The sequence below is a fragment of the Berghia stephanieae genome, chromosome 1 (assembly GCF_034508935.2).
Source record: "Berghia stephanieae isolate SIO BIC M18660-M18661 chromosome 1, UCSD_Bste_1.3, whole genome shotgun sequence".
NCBI classification, from domain to species: domain Eukaryota; kingdom Metazoa; phylum Mollusca; class Gastropoda; order Nudibranchia; family Aeolidiidae; genus Berghia; species Berghia stephanieae.
This window is the reverse complement of record NC_088360.1, coordinates 112,081,183-112,098,762: the sequence shown is the minus strand read 5'-3', so window position 1 is coordinate 112,098,762 and position 17,580 is coordinate 112,081,183. Positions and strand designations below refer to the sequence as shown.

The following is a 17,580-nucleotide window of genomic DNA, read 5'->3' as shown; positions in this document are numbered from 1 at the left end:
ACAAATAGGGCTCAGATGTAGATTCCAAGAGCATACCACCAATGTACTTAGTTTGAAATCACCTACAAGTCTCATCCAGACACAAGCACAAAATCCAACAAAGAGGAACACACTCAAATGCTTACATTATACATTCAAAATAAAAATAATAATACATAACAGAGAGATGATTTACAAGGAAAAAAATATCATCTCCCAAAACAATAACTATGCATTTGACTGTTTCCCTCCCAGCTAGGATTCCGGCCAGTGCCAGGACAAAACCAAGTAATCTCATTCCGAGACAAAGACAGAAAGCATGTTGGATAACAGATAAAGGGGGATAGAAGACACAGTTTGTACCTCCCTGCCCGCTATGGGAGGTCAGGATCCCCACCCAGACCCTGCCCGTGGGCCCCGTCTGGCCACATACAATATGTATAAATAGGTGTTCTTTTTTGGAACGATATCCCAAAATGTTCTGAAGAAAAATGCCAAAAGTGCGGCTATGTGCTGACTGGCCACCTGAATGCCTTCTGGTGTCCTTTGTATGGGTGTGTTATGTTTAATCTGTAAGTTACACTGTATGCAATGCAACAAAAGAGACAAAACAAAACAAAGTTTAAAGTGATTTCCTAAGATTACAGAATTTCAAAGAGTGAAAAATTCAGATTTAAACTTGTGTTAACAAAGAAAAGAATGTTACACATTGATCTTGAGAAGAGTTATTCAACGGCTGTGAATAAAAAAAATTATTTGAACCTTGAGTTTCTAATTCCATAAGAAAATGATGATTTCAATTTTGGCCGCTGTAGTGGCTGCAGTGGGGATAAGTGACACAATTTGGTTTTAAAATCACTGTAAGTTAAATCGATTTTATGGCTTTTATTTCTTTGTATCACATAACAACTGAAAGAATACAACATGAAAACATTTCTCAACAAAACAAAATGAAAATCAACGTCATAAATAAATCTAATAGTATGAATAAAAAATATTTGAATCACCCTTTCAGTCAGATTTCGCTACTAATTATTTCTTTAGATGAGGACCACATTTATAGTATGCATGATCATGAATATAAAAACAAAAAAAAAGAATGAAAATCAAGTCTACCCTACCTGTTTTTTTTTAAAGCAGATCAATAGTCCACAGATGTTTGCATTCAGGACTGCTGAGTGACATTTTTAATTTATTGGTATCAAATTGAGCTTTTATATAGCGCAATATCCACTAAACGTGCTCTAAGCACTTTACAAGGGGTACTTGGTCAACAGCAACATTTAACATGGGACATGATGCCTGTTAGGCGATATTACATTTTTTTCCTACAGAGACAACACTGTTAACAGCCAGGTACTCATTTTGCACCCGAGTATGGTAAGAGAATGTGAGTAAAGAGTCTTTTCCAAGGTCTCAACTATGCGCTGGGCGAGGCTCAAACCCAGGACCTTCCGATCCGAAAGCGAGTGTCATACCACTATACCACATAGCCGCACAGTATATTATAGTCACACTAACTTGCAGATCATGGAGGCACGTTTAATAAACTGATATACAATTTGATTTCATCACAAGGTTTCAAAATAGAAGGACAATGTTCTGAGTAAATATAAACAAATATATATAATGTTCAAAAAAAAAAAAAAAAATAAAATAAAATAAGATAAACAAAATTTTTAAATGGTGGGAATTCATACAGAAGAGATTCTAGCATAAAGAAGAGCAAAAATGGTCTTGAGTTTTAAGTAATCTCAAAGGAATCTATGTCAGCAAGTTTTGGGGGTAAATAAAAAAAATATCAAAATAGATTTCCGATTAAGGAAATATACTATTTGAAAGAAAACAATAATATATATTTATCAAAATAATTTCAATGATCAATGTAAAGAAATTAAAATATCAAAGGTTAACCAAATTAAAACGAATTATAATATTATTAAAAAACAGTATTATCCCTTTAAGTTTGGAAAAATGCATCCAAGCATTTAACTTTATTTATCAAGCACTAAATGAGGTGAAAAATAAAGCAGTGCTGACCTAGTGATTGTGTTTGGGGGATTGTCCCATAATTTCCTTACCTTGTATCACCCTTGCTCCTATATTCTCTGCACAACTCATATAATTGCGATGCTTTTATTTTTTAATTCATGCATCTTGGACTCCCTTTTGGATCAATTCAATTAATAGCCAGGAGCGAATTTAAAAAAATATACAGTAGCAATAAAAGAAATTAAATTAAAATATAAACAGTTTATAATAAACACAAAATCAAATCAACAGAACCATTTAAAATGGATTTCACAACAAAATTGTGACTGACACGAATATCAAATTAAAGCATATGACAAACAATAGGTTTGTTTACAAAAAAAAATCATCATAAAAGAAAGAAAAAGCGGGAATTCCATACCCACCCACTATTCATATTGTTGGAGGATTTAAGCTAATTTCCCTTAATTCCCACTCTGGTAACTCCAATCACTTATGAAAATTACCATCATCTTTATCATCAGTTTCTTTAAATGCAAGTCAAATATCATATCACATAAAAAAGATCCATTGTTGCGTACAAAGCCACAGCTTTTCAATACTGCAAACCGATTTTGGGTGGACCAAAACCCATATCACCTTGTTACCTGAAAATTCAAACAGTTGGGGCATTTCATAATATTTAGGCGCTCAACGCAGTACACAATATATATATATATATATATATATATATATATATATATATATATATATATATATATATATATATATATATATATATATATATATGATCAAGAGATCATAATAATGATAGGGTTAAAAATATGTATCTTATCCATCTCATTGCACAATACACTGATACATTCTGTCACGAAAATAGTGAGATCCCTATGTCATTGGCAGAAAAAAAATACCTTGAAAAAAAATAATGTTGAAATATTCCTTTAAAAAAAATAAAAATGCAATCAAGTTGGAAATTTGAGCATTAATATCAAGGCAAATGCCTTTTGCAAAGTCTTAATCTTTACACATGATATGAGACAAAATCCAAAAACTATCCCCCATAATTAACAAGTATAGGCTTGTTTAACATGAAGGCTGAATATATGAAAACACTGCAAAAGTTTTACAGAAAGCACTCGATAGTAGATCTTTTAATACTTTGATATTTTATCTACATTACCCGTCAGAAAACTGATTAGGAATTTTTTGAAAATTATAGAAATTTGAAAGGTTTCCAAAAACAAATGCTGTTGACTGCATACTCTCAAAGGTATTCTCACACTCACACAATTCCTCTTCACGTGTAACTTAGCTAAAACACCTGGATATGGAGAAATCACTAAAATGACCCTAATTATTCTTTTTCAATTTGTTCCTTAGTTTTTCCCTTATTCAACTATCCTTCATATGAAAAGTTCAATATTTATCTGATCCATGGTTCAACCTATGAATACAAATCCTTAGGCCACTTTTCCTTCCAACTAAAAAAGGTTGCTGATTCAGAGGGGCAAAAATTAACTGAACTTTTATAGAAACACATCAAGTCCAATTACCATTGGGGAACAAAATGAAGAACCACGTGGCTGTCAGGCTTTAACATGTGTCAGAACAGACAGACAGAACAAATGATATGGGTTGGGAAATTATACACACATAAATCTAGTACTAATAACTGAATTATATTTATGGATGGGGGGGGGGGGGGGGGGGGGGGGGGGGGGGGGCATTTGTTTCCCATTCTTAATTGGTCTTGCAATAGTTATTAAACTTCACAGTTAAGTTTGTTTAATTTTTGAACTCTCCTCATGTCCCAATTCCAAATTGCGGCACAAACTTTAAAGTGTTTGTCTGTAGTATAATGCCCGAGTGTCCATTGTAATGGTCTTTCACCATCACAAGTTGCATATGTTGTGAACTGACAGCCACGCAGTTCTTCATTTGTGCCTCAATTCGGAATTGGGACATGAGGTAAGAGTTAAGAATAGAAATAGGTCGAGAGTGATCTTACTTTAAAACTTGTATCCTCGTGCTTAATGCATGGAGGTTCCTTTTCTTATCAGCCCACATTCCTCAAAGTTGAGCTTCTGGCTTCTGTTCGCCCAGTGATTGGAAGATATACGGAGAATCAGCGACATTGAATTAATGATACATTATTATCAATACTTCTTAATAACATTGGTGATAATGAAATGTAACAATTGTTCCCATAAACACACCACAATTTACAAAGCAAGAGAGCAGATTGTGTATTTCCATATCAAGACATTACAATCAACATTTGCCAAGGATAAGAGCAATGAGGGCCATCCTAACATACATCCCATTCTCAGCCTGGCGGAAATAAGCAGCCCTGGGGTCTGTGTCAAAGCTTGTGCTGGAGATGACAAAAAGAATAAAATATCAATGTTGTCATTGTCTTATCATCCTCAATAACAATCCTTTTTGTATAGTAAAACAATAACTTGTGCTATAATCTCATTGTTCTTTTAATAATCTGAAAGATGTTAGCAAAGCAAAGAATTTAAGGAGTAAATAATTATCTGGACTGTCTCATTCACAGTTTTCCCCATTTCATCCATGGTCATCAAAGTCAAAGAAAAAGAAATTTACTAGCACCTCCACATTATAGTCTGTTTGCAAAGCCCTATGTGGGTCCAGTAAAACTGGATTCATGAGAATACATCCGAGCACATCCACTTCAAACCATGAACTTTAACATCCAAAGTCCAGTGACTCAGCAATCGGCAACCTATCCATCATCTTTATTTCAGCCCACAAGTAAAAACAAAAAAACAAACAAAAAAATATATACAAAAAACAAAAAAACAAAGAACTATGAATAAATAATTCGTGCAAAGAACAGGTTTTACCAGAGTATCTGCTTCAATTTTAATTAATTTCTTTTTCTCTGGCCTCACTGTCCAGCCATCAGTGATTGAGTAGTTGGGTCTGGTGTCTGATTACTGGAATAAAAACCAGGATCAATCTGGTCCCACGAGCTGCACTACTCTAAAGGAATAAAAGACCATGTCCCAACAGCCCCCAATGCATCCCAAAAAGGTCTGATACACAAGCCCTGACCAATCTGCAAATAACACTTACCTGATTTCCCATACACGAGGTAGAGGATGCATCACAACCATTTTACGTTTGGCTAAGGTCATAATCTCAGGGGTCAAAATCAGTTGATTACATGCCTGTAAAATGATAAAACATCAAATGATGGTCTGTTCATCAAAAGGAAAGTACAGTCCACTCCGGATAATCGCAACACCTTGGGATCAGCGAAACTGTTGCGATTAACCGAAGTTGCAATTATCCAAAGTTGAGTTTCCTACTATTGCAACATTTTACACAAATATGGTAAATCCGATCAGTTGTTGTAAACATTGTTCTGAGTCCACCACAGACTGAGCAATTTGATTGGAATAAAAAAAAATATATGACAGCCCTGTATAGATTTTGACAAGCAAAATCAGATTTGAGGCAAGCTGACATCTTAAGATTGGATTAACTTTCACATTTTGTTCTCAACATTTGTAAGAGTCCAAGAGATTAGCCGTGATGAGAGAAAATGAGGTCTCACCAAACCCATTGGCCACAATGCAGTTGTTAATCACTAAACAAAGGATATCATCGCTCAGTCTCTCCTCACAACTGTCATTGTCTACCTGTTGTCTAAACCACGCCCAGCCCACTTGCCTAATGGTAACAGATGACCGCACAAACCCGAACTGCAAAGCCCTGCCTCTTTTGTCTCTAATAGTGTGGTGACACACTAATGAAGTATTAAACCCCGCCCACTCACAATTCTTCAGCGTGTCATGATTTCACATGATGAAATCTGATCATGAGATTTTGTTTGATTGATTCCATGAATTTGCCTCCTTTTGAGGTCGAAAATTTGTTATGATTAACCGAAGTTTGTTGCAATTAACCAGTGACTTTTATATAGAATTAATTCCGTTCCTTGGGAAATGTTGCGATTATCCGGAGTGGACTGTACTTGTTTTTTTCTTTCTTTTAAAGCTTTTCCTGTACAGAATAAGACAGGAAAGGATTTCTTCAAAGCTGTGACATTAAAGTCTTGCACAAAACGGTGTAATTAATCTTACAACAGGGCGGGGGCATTTTTTAAGTTATTGTATATCAAGCAAATTTGCTTCACAAGTTTGACTTGACATTAACATATGCCAATGAATACAATATTGATGTGATTACTTCAAGGCATTGTTTTAAAGACATATTATTTTCGTTATTCTATTAAGACCTGCCTGCAACTGAATTCAATAAGAGACATTTGATTTAACTTTCATTTCTTTAATTTCATCAGTAATAATCAAAATACATGAATCAATATCAGTAAAATTTGTGATTTTTAAACGCTTTGTGCATCTTTTGATAAAACCATCATTTTGTCCTGCATGTAAAGAAGTAAATATAAAACAATAGTATTGTCCTGCATGCAAACAGGTAAATATAATGAATCTAGATTTGAAGCTATTGAAAATGTCAAGTATTCCTATGAATTTTGATACTTAGCAGTTGTTGCATCTTAATAGAAAGTTTCAAAACCCTTAAGCACTTCGTTTTGAGTTCACAAAATTTGTGGTCAGCCCATTTCAACCGTGACATTTGCTTAACAATGCCTTTTAATGATGCTATATATATTATTAAGTAAAAATTATATCAAATAATATATCTTCTCACTTTGTTGTAGGCATCCATATCATTAAATCTTTCCTTCTGAATCCTTGTCATGTACACAACATCAGTCTCTGGCAACGCTTCCTCCAGCGTCTGGAATGAAGTCTGTGACATACAATACATATTTATTAGACAGCATACTGTGATTGAGTATGAAAGTAACATCTCAATAAATGTGTGATCACAACTCTCTGTCTTAATGCTCCTCAATGGAATTAGAGATTTTTAAATTTTATTTTTTTCACACATGATTACAAAAATTTCTATTGGCTCATTATTATTCAGTAAGCAAGAGTTATCAAACGATTTTATGATATGAAATAGACAAAAAGTTCTTCCTGCTGCTTATTGCCCCCCCCCCCCCCCCCCCCCCCCAAACTTTTCCTTATTCTCTATGTGCTTTTTTATTGTACCAAGCCTCTACAAATAGATGAAATATAATGCTCCAAAATTCAGTTTTACCACATGAAGAATTCTAATTCCTGAAAGTTTATTAGCACCACTCATCCTAAGATAATCTTACTACCATCATACTCCACCTTCCCTACCCTCCTTCAAACTTACAATAACAAATATCATATGATGCATCATACCATACCTAACCACATACCTGTCTAATGCCCCGAGCAGCCACCAAATCCTTGATATCCTGAGGCATGTCTAGGCCAGGGGCAGCCACATAGATCAAGTTTACTCTATATAGAGTCAGTAGCTTGGCAAGGGAATGGACAGTGCGACCATTCTTTAGGTCTCCCACCATGGTAATCTGAAGTGGAAGCAAAATATTTGTAGTAATTAGAAAGTTAGATGAAACCTTGGCTTACAAAATCATCAGATGAATGAAATTTCATGATTTTGCAGGTCATCACCATGCTTTATTTTCACTCTTATCAATTCCTATGTGTCTACAAGAATTATAATACAAAAGGCATAAAAGTAGGCCTTTCTTTCCAATTGTTTCCATATCCTTTGATTACTTCCATAGTTGGAACTTCTTCAGCTGTGACTCTTGTAGATTTCATGTCAAAGCCTGTCTGGTCAAATTGATGGGTGGCGTTTCGGGGTGGGATTGTGACCTTTCCATTTCCTCTTCTATCTTTGAGGTTAAATTCAGAACCAGTACCTGAAAAAACCCTTGTTCCCAATTCTCTCTTCTCATTGCATGTCAAAAATTTGTCTCCAACGTGAATTGAGTTTTGTAGAGAAAAAGAAAAAGTGAAAAGAGAAGAAAAGGTACTCCCAGTGTGATGTGATTAATAAGCATTATCCGTTTTCAGGATTCCATCCTATTCTGTTTGGATATTTTCTTGCTCCTAATTTATAAAGTTGCTCCTAAGTTCTTAAGTTATAAAGTAAGCATTGGTTTTCTATGAGATTGAACAAGATCTAAATTTATACTCGTAATAGATACCACAAGAAAAAGGAAAACAATGAGTCGCTAATCAGCCCTTTTAATCAAATAGAGTAAGAGCCACAATCATTGCCCATTGTGATCCTTTCATTCTTAATAAAATAAGATTGGATGATTTTAAACAAACTGAAATTAAACAAAAGAAAACAGAGGTTATGCCTTGTGGAAATTTAAAAGAGAAAGGGTGTAATATTGCACAGCCCACTTTTGTTCTGAATATAAATGGATATAATATAAAATCTATCAATATTGTAAAAAATAATTAGGTGTACTTTTCAAGAGTAATATGTATGTGTCTTGCCAGGTTTTTAATTTCTGTAAATCATTAAACTATCCACTTAAGAAAATTTTGTCCATCAGTAATTACCTAACTCTTGATGCAACTAAAATACTTGTAGCAGCACTGATTTTGTCTCGGCTAGATTATTGCAATACTCTGCTTTTTGGCATAACTTGATAAAATTTCAAAACTCCAGATAATTCAAAAGAGTGCTGCAACTGCAAGATTGGTAACAAAATAAAAAAAGACTTTCATACTCTCTTCCTTTACTGCACAAACTTCACTGGCTCTCAGTTGAAAACTGTTTTAAATATAAAATTGCCATGATGTGTTTTAAATGTAAAACTCAGGAAGCCCCATCTTACCACAGCAATTGTTTAAATATCTACAAACCATCCATGTCAGTCCGTTCACAAATGGATACCATTTTCATATACCACAATTGAAAACATTTGGAGAGAGATTATTTCATAATTCAGGCCCTAAAGTTTGGAATTCTCTCCTCAAAAGAGTAAGTGATGCACCAAACATCACCATTATAAAATCTAGATACATCATTTATTTTATGAGAAATATTTTGCATAGTTCCTATTATTGCATTGCACAACTACTTCGGTCTTAACTGCATGTGTCAATAGTATGTGTGTTATCAGATTAATGTTACTTATTTATGATTTAATGTAATAATGCCAATGTAAAGTGCATATAGCACATCGACATGGTTATGTGCTATAGAAATGCTATTTATTATCATCATTATTTCTTTTATCATTTGTTTCCCCGTAACTATTTGTGTGCATAAATTCCTTTCCTTGCTAATTGTATTTGGACTGCTACAGTAAATTGCCTCGAAGCATTGTAAAAGAATTTAGGCATTATAAAAATTACTCATTACGTTATTTTTCTTTGCAACATGAGGCTGGACAAAAATAAATAAAAATATATGACTATATATATAACTAAGGCATTGACTTCATAAAATATAAAATCATTCATGTGACAATACTCACTGTCAAGCCATTGACTGTACCAATTTCCTCCCTGATGGTGAAAACATCAAGCAAGGCCTGGGTTGGATGTTCTCCTACCCCATCCCCAGCATTCACTACAGGTTTGCGACACACCTTGGCTGCAGACTAAAATGAGAGAATCATATCATTCACATGATGGGGAGCGTCACATGAGTTTTAACAAAATCGAGGATAAAAGCGTGTCATTTGTAAGTTTTGTGCTTTAAGTCATTATGTTCTATTAGTGAAATGGTGACTAACATAATTTATTTCCTAAAATAAAATGACTCTTAAAGAAGAAAAAAAAATGAATAAAAGCAGTGGTACGTAAATACATTTATCTTGATAGCATACATAAAATATTAATATTGTAGCTGATACTGTGATTGTTGTTTGTTGCTTTAGGTCTCTTCCAACACAATTGAGGTTATATGAGAGACCGCTGAAACAAAAAAACAAGCAATCTAACAAAAATAGTACAAATGTAAATCAAAATCATAACCTAAAGATATCATAAGCTAAATTATAAATAACCAAGAACAAACAGGCAGAAGATTTACAGAAAAAAAATATCCCCTGTCAAAAATACAATCACAAACCAAAGAAGCAGGATAGGCTAGTAAAGAGAAGAAGAAACGACATCACTATCGGATCGTACACCCATGCGAACATCATAGGTATATGATTCAAGGGTGATGCTCCCATCCAACCACCCGCTGATACTGTGACACATGATCCAAAAGAAAATTTACTATTTGTTTTGTTTTTACTTTTTTTCCTTTCTCATATTATTTCAAATGCTTTGTATTATATATAAATCTTTCAAAATTATAACAGATCCCAACCCCCCCCCCCCCCATTCATTTAAGTATTAAAAGGAATATTCAATTGTATAAAAATTGTTAAAGATGCCCAGAACCAATACCAATTTAGAGAGGAACAAATGGGACAATTTCAATTTCCTGAGATTTCATCCTGATTTTGTTGGCATTGAGATAATAATGAGTCCTCAATTATTTTTGTCGTCTTATCAGAACATCCTACATAAGCAGAAAATTATGATGTTTTGTTTTGTTTTTAAGGGTTTTACGGCGCTTGCAACACATTAAGGTCATATCAGCGCCAGTAAAAAGGAAAAAAATGGGATAGTAAAAAGTTCTAGAATTACAATTAAAGCATCCAAGAAAAAGTAAGACATAGGGGAACTGGGAACAAATAGGGATCAGATGTAGATTCCAAGAGCATACCACCAATGCACTTAGTTTGAGATCACCTATAAGTCTCATCCAGACACAAGCACAAAATCCAACAAAGAGGAATACACTCAAATGCTTGCATTATACATTAAAAATAACACATAACAGAGAGATGATTTACAAGGAAAAAAATATCATCTCCCAAAACAATAACTATGCATTTGACTGTTTCCCTCCCAGTCAAGGACTCCGGCCAGGGTCGGGACAAAATCGAGCAATCTCATACCAAGACAAAGACAGAAAGCAAGTTGGAAAACAGATATACGGGGATAGAAGACACGGTAAGTACCTCCCTGCCCACTGTGGAGGTAGGGAACCCCACCCAGAGAAAATTATGAAAACCTTTACTTGAACATTACCTGTACAGCCCCAGGTTGGGAATGTCGGATTACAATGAGATCAGAGTAACCTGCAAACAAGGCCACAGTGTCTGTGGATAAAGCAAAATAAAGTCAATGAAACTAAATGAACTGTCAGAAATTCCAATTTTCAGTTTTTTTTTTTTTTTTATATGTCACTTCAGCTCTTGTAAAAAGATGATAAAAGAGTTAAAAAATTAGATCTAACTATCAAGCACAAAAGAAAAAGTAAGATTAACGGGAAAAGTTAAATGTCAGAAGTTGATCCAAGATCAGTGCTGATGGTGACAAAAAGTGAAAAAGTAGGAAAATGTTGAATGATTGCCTTTAAGCCCCATTTTTACTGCACTAAACCCCACTTTTAGAGCAATTGAGATGATAAGACTACCATTGATACTCTAGCTAACTTCTGGAGAGTGGGAAAATGCACCTGTGTGTTCCATCACACATCAACTCTCTCATTGCTAGGACATTGTTTCGAGAAAATGTAATTTTTAAAAGGAGGAAATTTCTCCTCTGGACTCCAAAATCGCGGATTTCCGCGGATCCGAGGAAAACCATCAGCACTGCAAGAGAAATATATCCTTGAAGCTAGTCTGAAACCAAATAAAGTCCAAAACTGACATTTCCGCATGATCTTTTCAGGTTTTAGTATAAAAAAAAAAAATTACTTCACAACAGCTTAGCATGTCAGATGGGATTAAATCAGTCTGTAATCAAAATTGGAGATCTTTATTGACACTAAAAGAAAAAGAGACAAGATTAAAATGACCCTTTCCATAAAGATGCTAATGCCTTACCCTCTAAAGTTTCCCCCTTCTGGGCAGAGGAAATTGCCTCGTTAAAGTGGACTACTGTGCCACCCAGACGCTGCATCGCCGTGGTAAAAGAACAACTAGTTCTAGTAGACACCTCATAAAACATGGAGGCAAGAACTTTACCCTGCAAAAAGACCAAAATAAAAATAGGGATAAAAGAAAGATAAATCATTAAAATATTAACAGAGGTGAGAAATAATAGTGACAATAGACCATTTGGTTTTCTATTCATTAACATAAAAAAGAATGTAAACAAAAATTATGAAACTCTATTTAAAAATAAGCAAACTTTTTGTGTTCATTATCATAGTATTTCCTGAAACATTTCCCATTTCCAAATATTATAAGAAATTGCATGACACGTTTTATGCATTGGTGTCCATCTTTAACTGTGCAAGCACAAGATATTTTAAAGCTTAACCTCAAAAATGATAGGATACGGCAATTCCATAGTTAGAATTCAACACGAACAATTGTATTTATTCAATTCTAATAGCTTAAGTACAAGCCGTGCCATACTTATGTTTTTGTTAAACACGGGTTCGTCATTACTGGCATGGTTAGAATTGGATCGTGACAAAATATTTCGTGACACTATTGACTGTAATCACAAACCCATCCAATTTCCCATACAAAAGAGACCCCCCCCCCCCCCCTTCTCTTCATTGCCAAAACTAATATTGTCATCTCTCTCTCTCTCTCTCTCTCTCTCTCTCTCTCTCTCTCTCTCTCTCTCTCTCTCTCTCTCCAGTCCTCCGTCCCTCCTCCCCTTGTGACATATACCTTTAACACGTGATCCAAGGGTCTGTCCTTGGCAACTGCCATCTTGTAGTTGTGTGCCAGATTGAATAGCTGGGACAGCTGGAGAAAAAACAGAATTACTTATCAAACACAGCAAGTAATAGATAAGAAATAACATATCACCCTTTTGGTTTCAACACTGGTCAATGGCACATTGTCCCTTTAAACAAAAATAATCCAAATTTGACATAAAATAATCTGAAATAGGTAATATAACATGTATATAGCTGGAATAGGTTTCCTTCATCCCCACAACTACAAAAACACACCTGTTCTTTGTTGAAGGTCATTACAGTAGTGACGTGCTGTCCTGTCAAGCCAGGTAGATAGTGAGGCAATCCCACAGGCTGGAGAGTTGGTGGGAATGGGTGGTGACCAGATGGAATCTGGCGTAGCATCTCAGCATGGCTGGCATGGAAGTCACGAGGGGCGTCTGAAGAAATCAATCAGAATAATATGAGGATTAAAGAAAAATAAGTGGTTTTGGAAAATATTCAGGGGACACCAAAGATATGGGTTGTTGCAGAAATATAAAGTAACTGGACATATTATCAAAGCCAAATCAGTCTAAACATAGGACCATCATTTATATTAAAGTAAATATTTTGTTTGAATTTGTTCTTTCCCCTTTATTAATGAAAATATCTTCGAAGTCAGAATTTAACCATGAAAATTAGTTACAATCTCATAGTATTTTAACATACACACGAGCAACACTATGCCTATTCACGAAGCACCATATTCACAGTCACTCTCAGTCTGATCCTTTTTAATAAATGTAAAATTATAGTGTCCAATGCATGGATGAAATGGAGACAAGGGGAAGATCAGGAGAAAGATAACATCCTTTGGTTGAACTTGGGGTGAAGTTCGAAAGCTGACGGAGGACAGAAGTCACTGGTGCTGACTATTGTCAATCCTATGTGTTGATGAAACACCGCAGACAATTAAGTAAGTGATACATGGATGAAGCTGACCAGATGTTAATTCCAATGAACTGCTTAAATTTCTTTAAAACGTTGATCAAAAGAAGATTGGAGAAGGAAAAAAAGGCATAAAATAATAGAGGTGCTTTGCGTAATACTGCTGAATGTGAAAAGTGGAAGTTGAAAAACAAGAGAAAGAGGGAGAGAGAGAAACAATTAAAAATTGCATCAAACAATACTCCAATCACATGTAAAGGCACATGCAAAAGAATATTTCAATAAGACGAAAACATAAGATTGAATTTGCTAAAGAGTAATCGCATCCATAAAACCAGAGAAAGGCATACAGTTGAATTTACTACGGTTGTCACAGTAAAGGTTGTTCACAATTATCTTATTAAATTTTATTTTATTAAGAACTGAATTCATCTCACTCCAGTTATATTTCGGTAGGCTTAGATAAACTTTACCTTCTAATATTAGATCGTCTTTCCTTTTATAGCCTTCCCTCGAATTAATTTCTAATTAGTGAATACTATTCGTTCTACATTCTGTCACGTAACCACTTATAGAAGAGTAAAGGAAGGTGCCCCATATGTAAACAATAACATTTGACGTCAAACGTGACCCAGATTTTTTTTATAAATGACCCGAACTATGCTGCAGTTGACCTTTAGTAATGTCATGCGCATCCAACCAACTTTTTGTTTACATGTTGCTAAGGCAGCAAACTGAAGCTGGTCGTGAATAAATTCCAGCTGTTTACTCCGAGCCTGAGATAGCTAGGGAGGCCACGATCATATTATTTATAGCCCAAATGCTCCTTTTATTTTGTAGGAAAACCATAATCATGGTTCCCCTCTTCCCGTAAACAAAACCATATCTATGTTCAGGGAAACTAAGATTGTTGCTTGTTTTTGGTTAAGGTGGACCGTACTTTTTTTTTTTTTTTTACAGCGTATCAAATGATCAAAGTCAAAGCATACGGTCAATGCAATGAAGAGAGTAAATTCGAATCTATCTCCTATCTCTTCGCTCAGATGACCATTTTGAACAGAAGACTACTACTACGTACTTCTACTATAACTGCACTACCACTACTGTATTATAACCACTGATACCACAAAACTAGACTGAACTAACGGACCGTATGGCTCAGCGGTACGGTTTTCGTCTTGTCACAAAAGTCGAGCAATGCCAATGCTAAGTGTGATCAGTAATAGGATGGATGACTAATCGTGAAAAATTGTGGTCCCCGCGTTGTTTCCTGGCTAAGGCACTTTACCGCTTACCCACTCGATTGAATGAGTATCTGGCTACAGAAATGACGGGTAGTGACAGGTTTAGTACACAAGGGTCGCTTAACAGGCTGTATGACAAAGAAATATGGTTCCATACGGCTTGTTGAAGTGGGGGGGGGGGGGGGGGGGGGGATAAATATGAAACATTGTGAAGCGCATTGCTCACGGCTATCTGAATCTGTTGAAATGCGCTGTATAAATATTCATATTTATGTACTTGGTCCAACTGTTACTATTTCTACTACTAGACCTCTACTACTAATATCATTATTAATAACAATAATAATAATAATAATAATAATAATAATAATAATAATAATAATAATAATAATAATAATAATAATAGTTATTATTATTGTTGTTGTCAATATCATCGTTTAATGGTAAAAGTGTTAAAGATACTTGCAAAATGTTGGTGTTGTGTGTGTTGTAGCAATCGGCCTCCAGCGACGCAACTCTGTCTACAAGAGACGCACAAGACCGTGGCACTAAACATCCCTGGCATGCATTTAGTCATACAACATGAAAGCAACATTCACGGTAGCGTTAACTACATCAAAGTCAAAGACAAATCAATAGTGACATACAACCAGGACATGACAGTAAGTGAGGTGGAAATTCTCAGAATTGAAGGCAGACACTTCAATGTGATATCTGTCAACAAACCTCCACCAACGCCATTCAAGTGGCCAGTTACATCCACCACTAGTGAGAAACCAATGATTGTGATAGGTGACTTTAACAGCCACAGCACCAAATGGGGATACAATGAGAACAACGAAGATGTAGATACTGTTGAGGAATGGGCTGACCAATATAATCTGACACTCTTCTATGACGCATGAATCATCCTTTTCAAGCGCTCGCTGGAGAACAGGTTACAACCCAGACCCTGCATTTGTGTCTTCCAGCCATGTCAAAAACTGTCGGCAACCCCATACCAAAATCACAATCCGGACCAATCGCCATTGAGGTAGGATCAGTCATCTCTACGAGAACAAACAAATTACATGAACTGTGTTCGTGGACCTGGCAGCTGCCTATGACACAGTAAATCACAGGAAACTGCTCCTAAAGGTTGCAAGGGTAACTCGTAACACAAAAATAGTTGCAATAATAAAATCCCTTATGTCAAACCATCACTTTTTTGTGGAAATGGATGGGAAGAAAAGCAGATCACAAAAGAACGGACTCCCTCAAGGATCGGTAATTGCACCTATCCTTTTCAACGTTTATACCAATGACCAACCTCAGTTCGAGAACATCCAGGGGTTTCTATATGCTGATGATCTGTGTCTCGCGTCCCAGGCCTCTGATTTCAAGACCATTGAGGAGAGACTAACGGATGTCCTGGAGCCACTCTCTGAGCCCACATTTAAAGAACTCACAAAATGCTAACCCAGGAAAAACTCAAGAGTGTGCTTTCCATATAAAGAGCCGCCAAGTCTAAAGAAAACAGGAAACTGAACATCTCCTGGAATGGGGACATATTGGAGAACAACACATTCCCCGTGTACCTCGGTGTTACCGTAAACCGCACAATGTCCTTTTCTCAGAACGCAAAGAAAACAAAAGCAAAGGTGGCCAAAAGAAACAACTTCCTAAGAAAAGAGAAGAAAAACTTACACGGGGAGCAGATCAGAAAACAGTCAGGACAACCATACTAGCCCTCTGCTATTCAACAGCTGAAAAGGTCTCACCAGTCTGAGTAAGATCCTGCCATGTCAAAATAACACCTGCCGGATCATTAGAGTAACTTGAAACCGACTGCAGTTCCAGTCCTCCATCGGCTGGCTGGCATTGCACCTCCCCACATTCGAAGAGCCACTGCTTCCAAAGCCCAGAAATATAAACAGAAAATGGACCCAAGGCACCCCCAACATGACCACAGCCCAATAAAAAGTAGACTGAAGTCGAGAAAGAGCTTCATGACGGAAGAAAGCATCAACCTGACCATGCAGCTGTATACAGGATTTCCACACAGAGTGGGACAATCATGCAAATGAAGCTGTTGGAGATCCGAGAGAAGAACTGTCCTACGGAACCGAGCTCCCCAGGAATGAATTGGTAACACTGAACACAGCACGGGCAAAACTTGTGAGAACAACTGGTGGCATGAAAAAGTGGGGGCTGGCTGAGACTAGCTTGTGTACATGTGAATGCCCAGAGCAGACATCCTTAGAGAATGCCAGGATGGGCTCAGCTGCACTGACCATGACCTAAGAGTCTGCTCCCAATGCTGTGGAGTGAGTTTGGTGTTGGTGCGACAAGCTATGATGATGATGACTTGCAAAATTAATAAGTCTTACACCTGGCAACATATAAAAAAAAAGTAAGATGACAAAGATTAAGATTAGAATGTTAGGATGATGATCTTTTTAATATCAAAATACTTTTGTAACCCGGCATTGCTAACTTTCATGTGTAACCCAGAATGAAAAGTTATTACAAAAGACGAATGCAAGATATTTAGATAAATTGCTAGTCTATCATTGTGGTAGACGTAAATGTATTAAACTTACATATCCAATAACCTGTAGGTTAACAAAGAAGGAAGGGCGCACAAGTTCATTGTAATTTGAAATTGAGGAGTTGGAGTTGGAACAAAGTTGATTTGCATTGAGTCAGAATTCAATCAAGTCTTAGATTGAAGAAAAAAGCCCAAAGAATCTTTCTTTAAAACAAGAAACAAAAAAAAAAACCCCAAAAAACCTACAGCGTGCACCAGAATGAATAA

The 17,580-nt window shown here is 35.9% G+C and overlaps 1 protein-coding gene across 4 annotated transcripts in view; it reads right to left on the bottom strand.

Moving 5' to 3' along the window:
- Positions 1 to 3,511: 3,511 nt before the first annotated feature.
- The window catches only part of LOC144962745 (multifunctional protein CAD-like), a 59,464-nt gene continuing 45,395 nt past the window's right edge, over positions 3,512 to 17,580 (bottom strand). For 2 of the 4 annotated variants that reach the window (XM_078895967.1, XM_078895966.1), the window contains 9 exons: positions 12,886 to 13,049; positions 12,599 to 12,676; positions 11,798 to 11,939; positions 10,998 to 11,068; positions 9,383 to 9,508; positions 7,292 to 7,447; positions 6,685 to 6,786; positions 5,077 to 5,171; positions 3,512 to 4,348 (listed from right to left, as the gene is read on the bottom strand). In XM_078895967.1, coding sequence (XP_078752093.1) covers positions 4,246 to 4,348; positions 5,077 to 5,171; positions 6,685 to 6,786; positions 7,292 to 7,447; positions 9,383 to 9,508; positions 10,998 to 11,068; positions 11,798 to 11,939; positions 12,599 to 12,676; positions 12,886 to 13,049 — 1,037 coding nt within the window. In that variant the 3' untranslated portion in view covers positions 3,512 to 4,245. The remainder of the gene's footprint in view (positions 4,349 to 5,076; positions 5,172 to 6,684; positions 6,787 to 7,291; positions 7,448 to 9,382; positions 9,509 to 10,997; positions 11,069 to 11,797; positions 11,940 to 12,598; positions 12,677 to 12,885; positions 13,050 to 17,580) is intronic. The other 2 variants (XM_078895965.1, XM_078895968.1) reach the window with 1 other exon arrangement.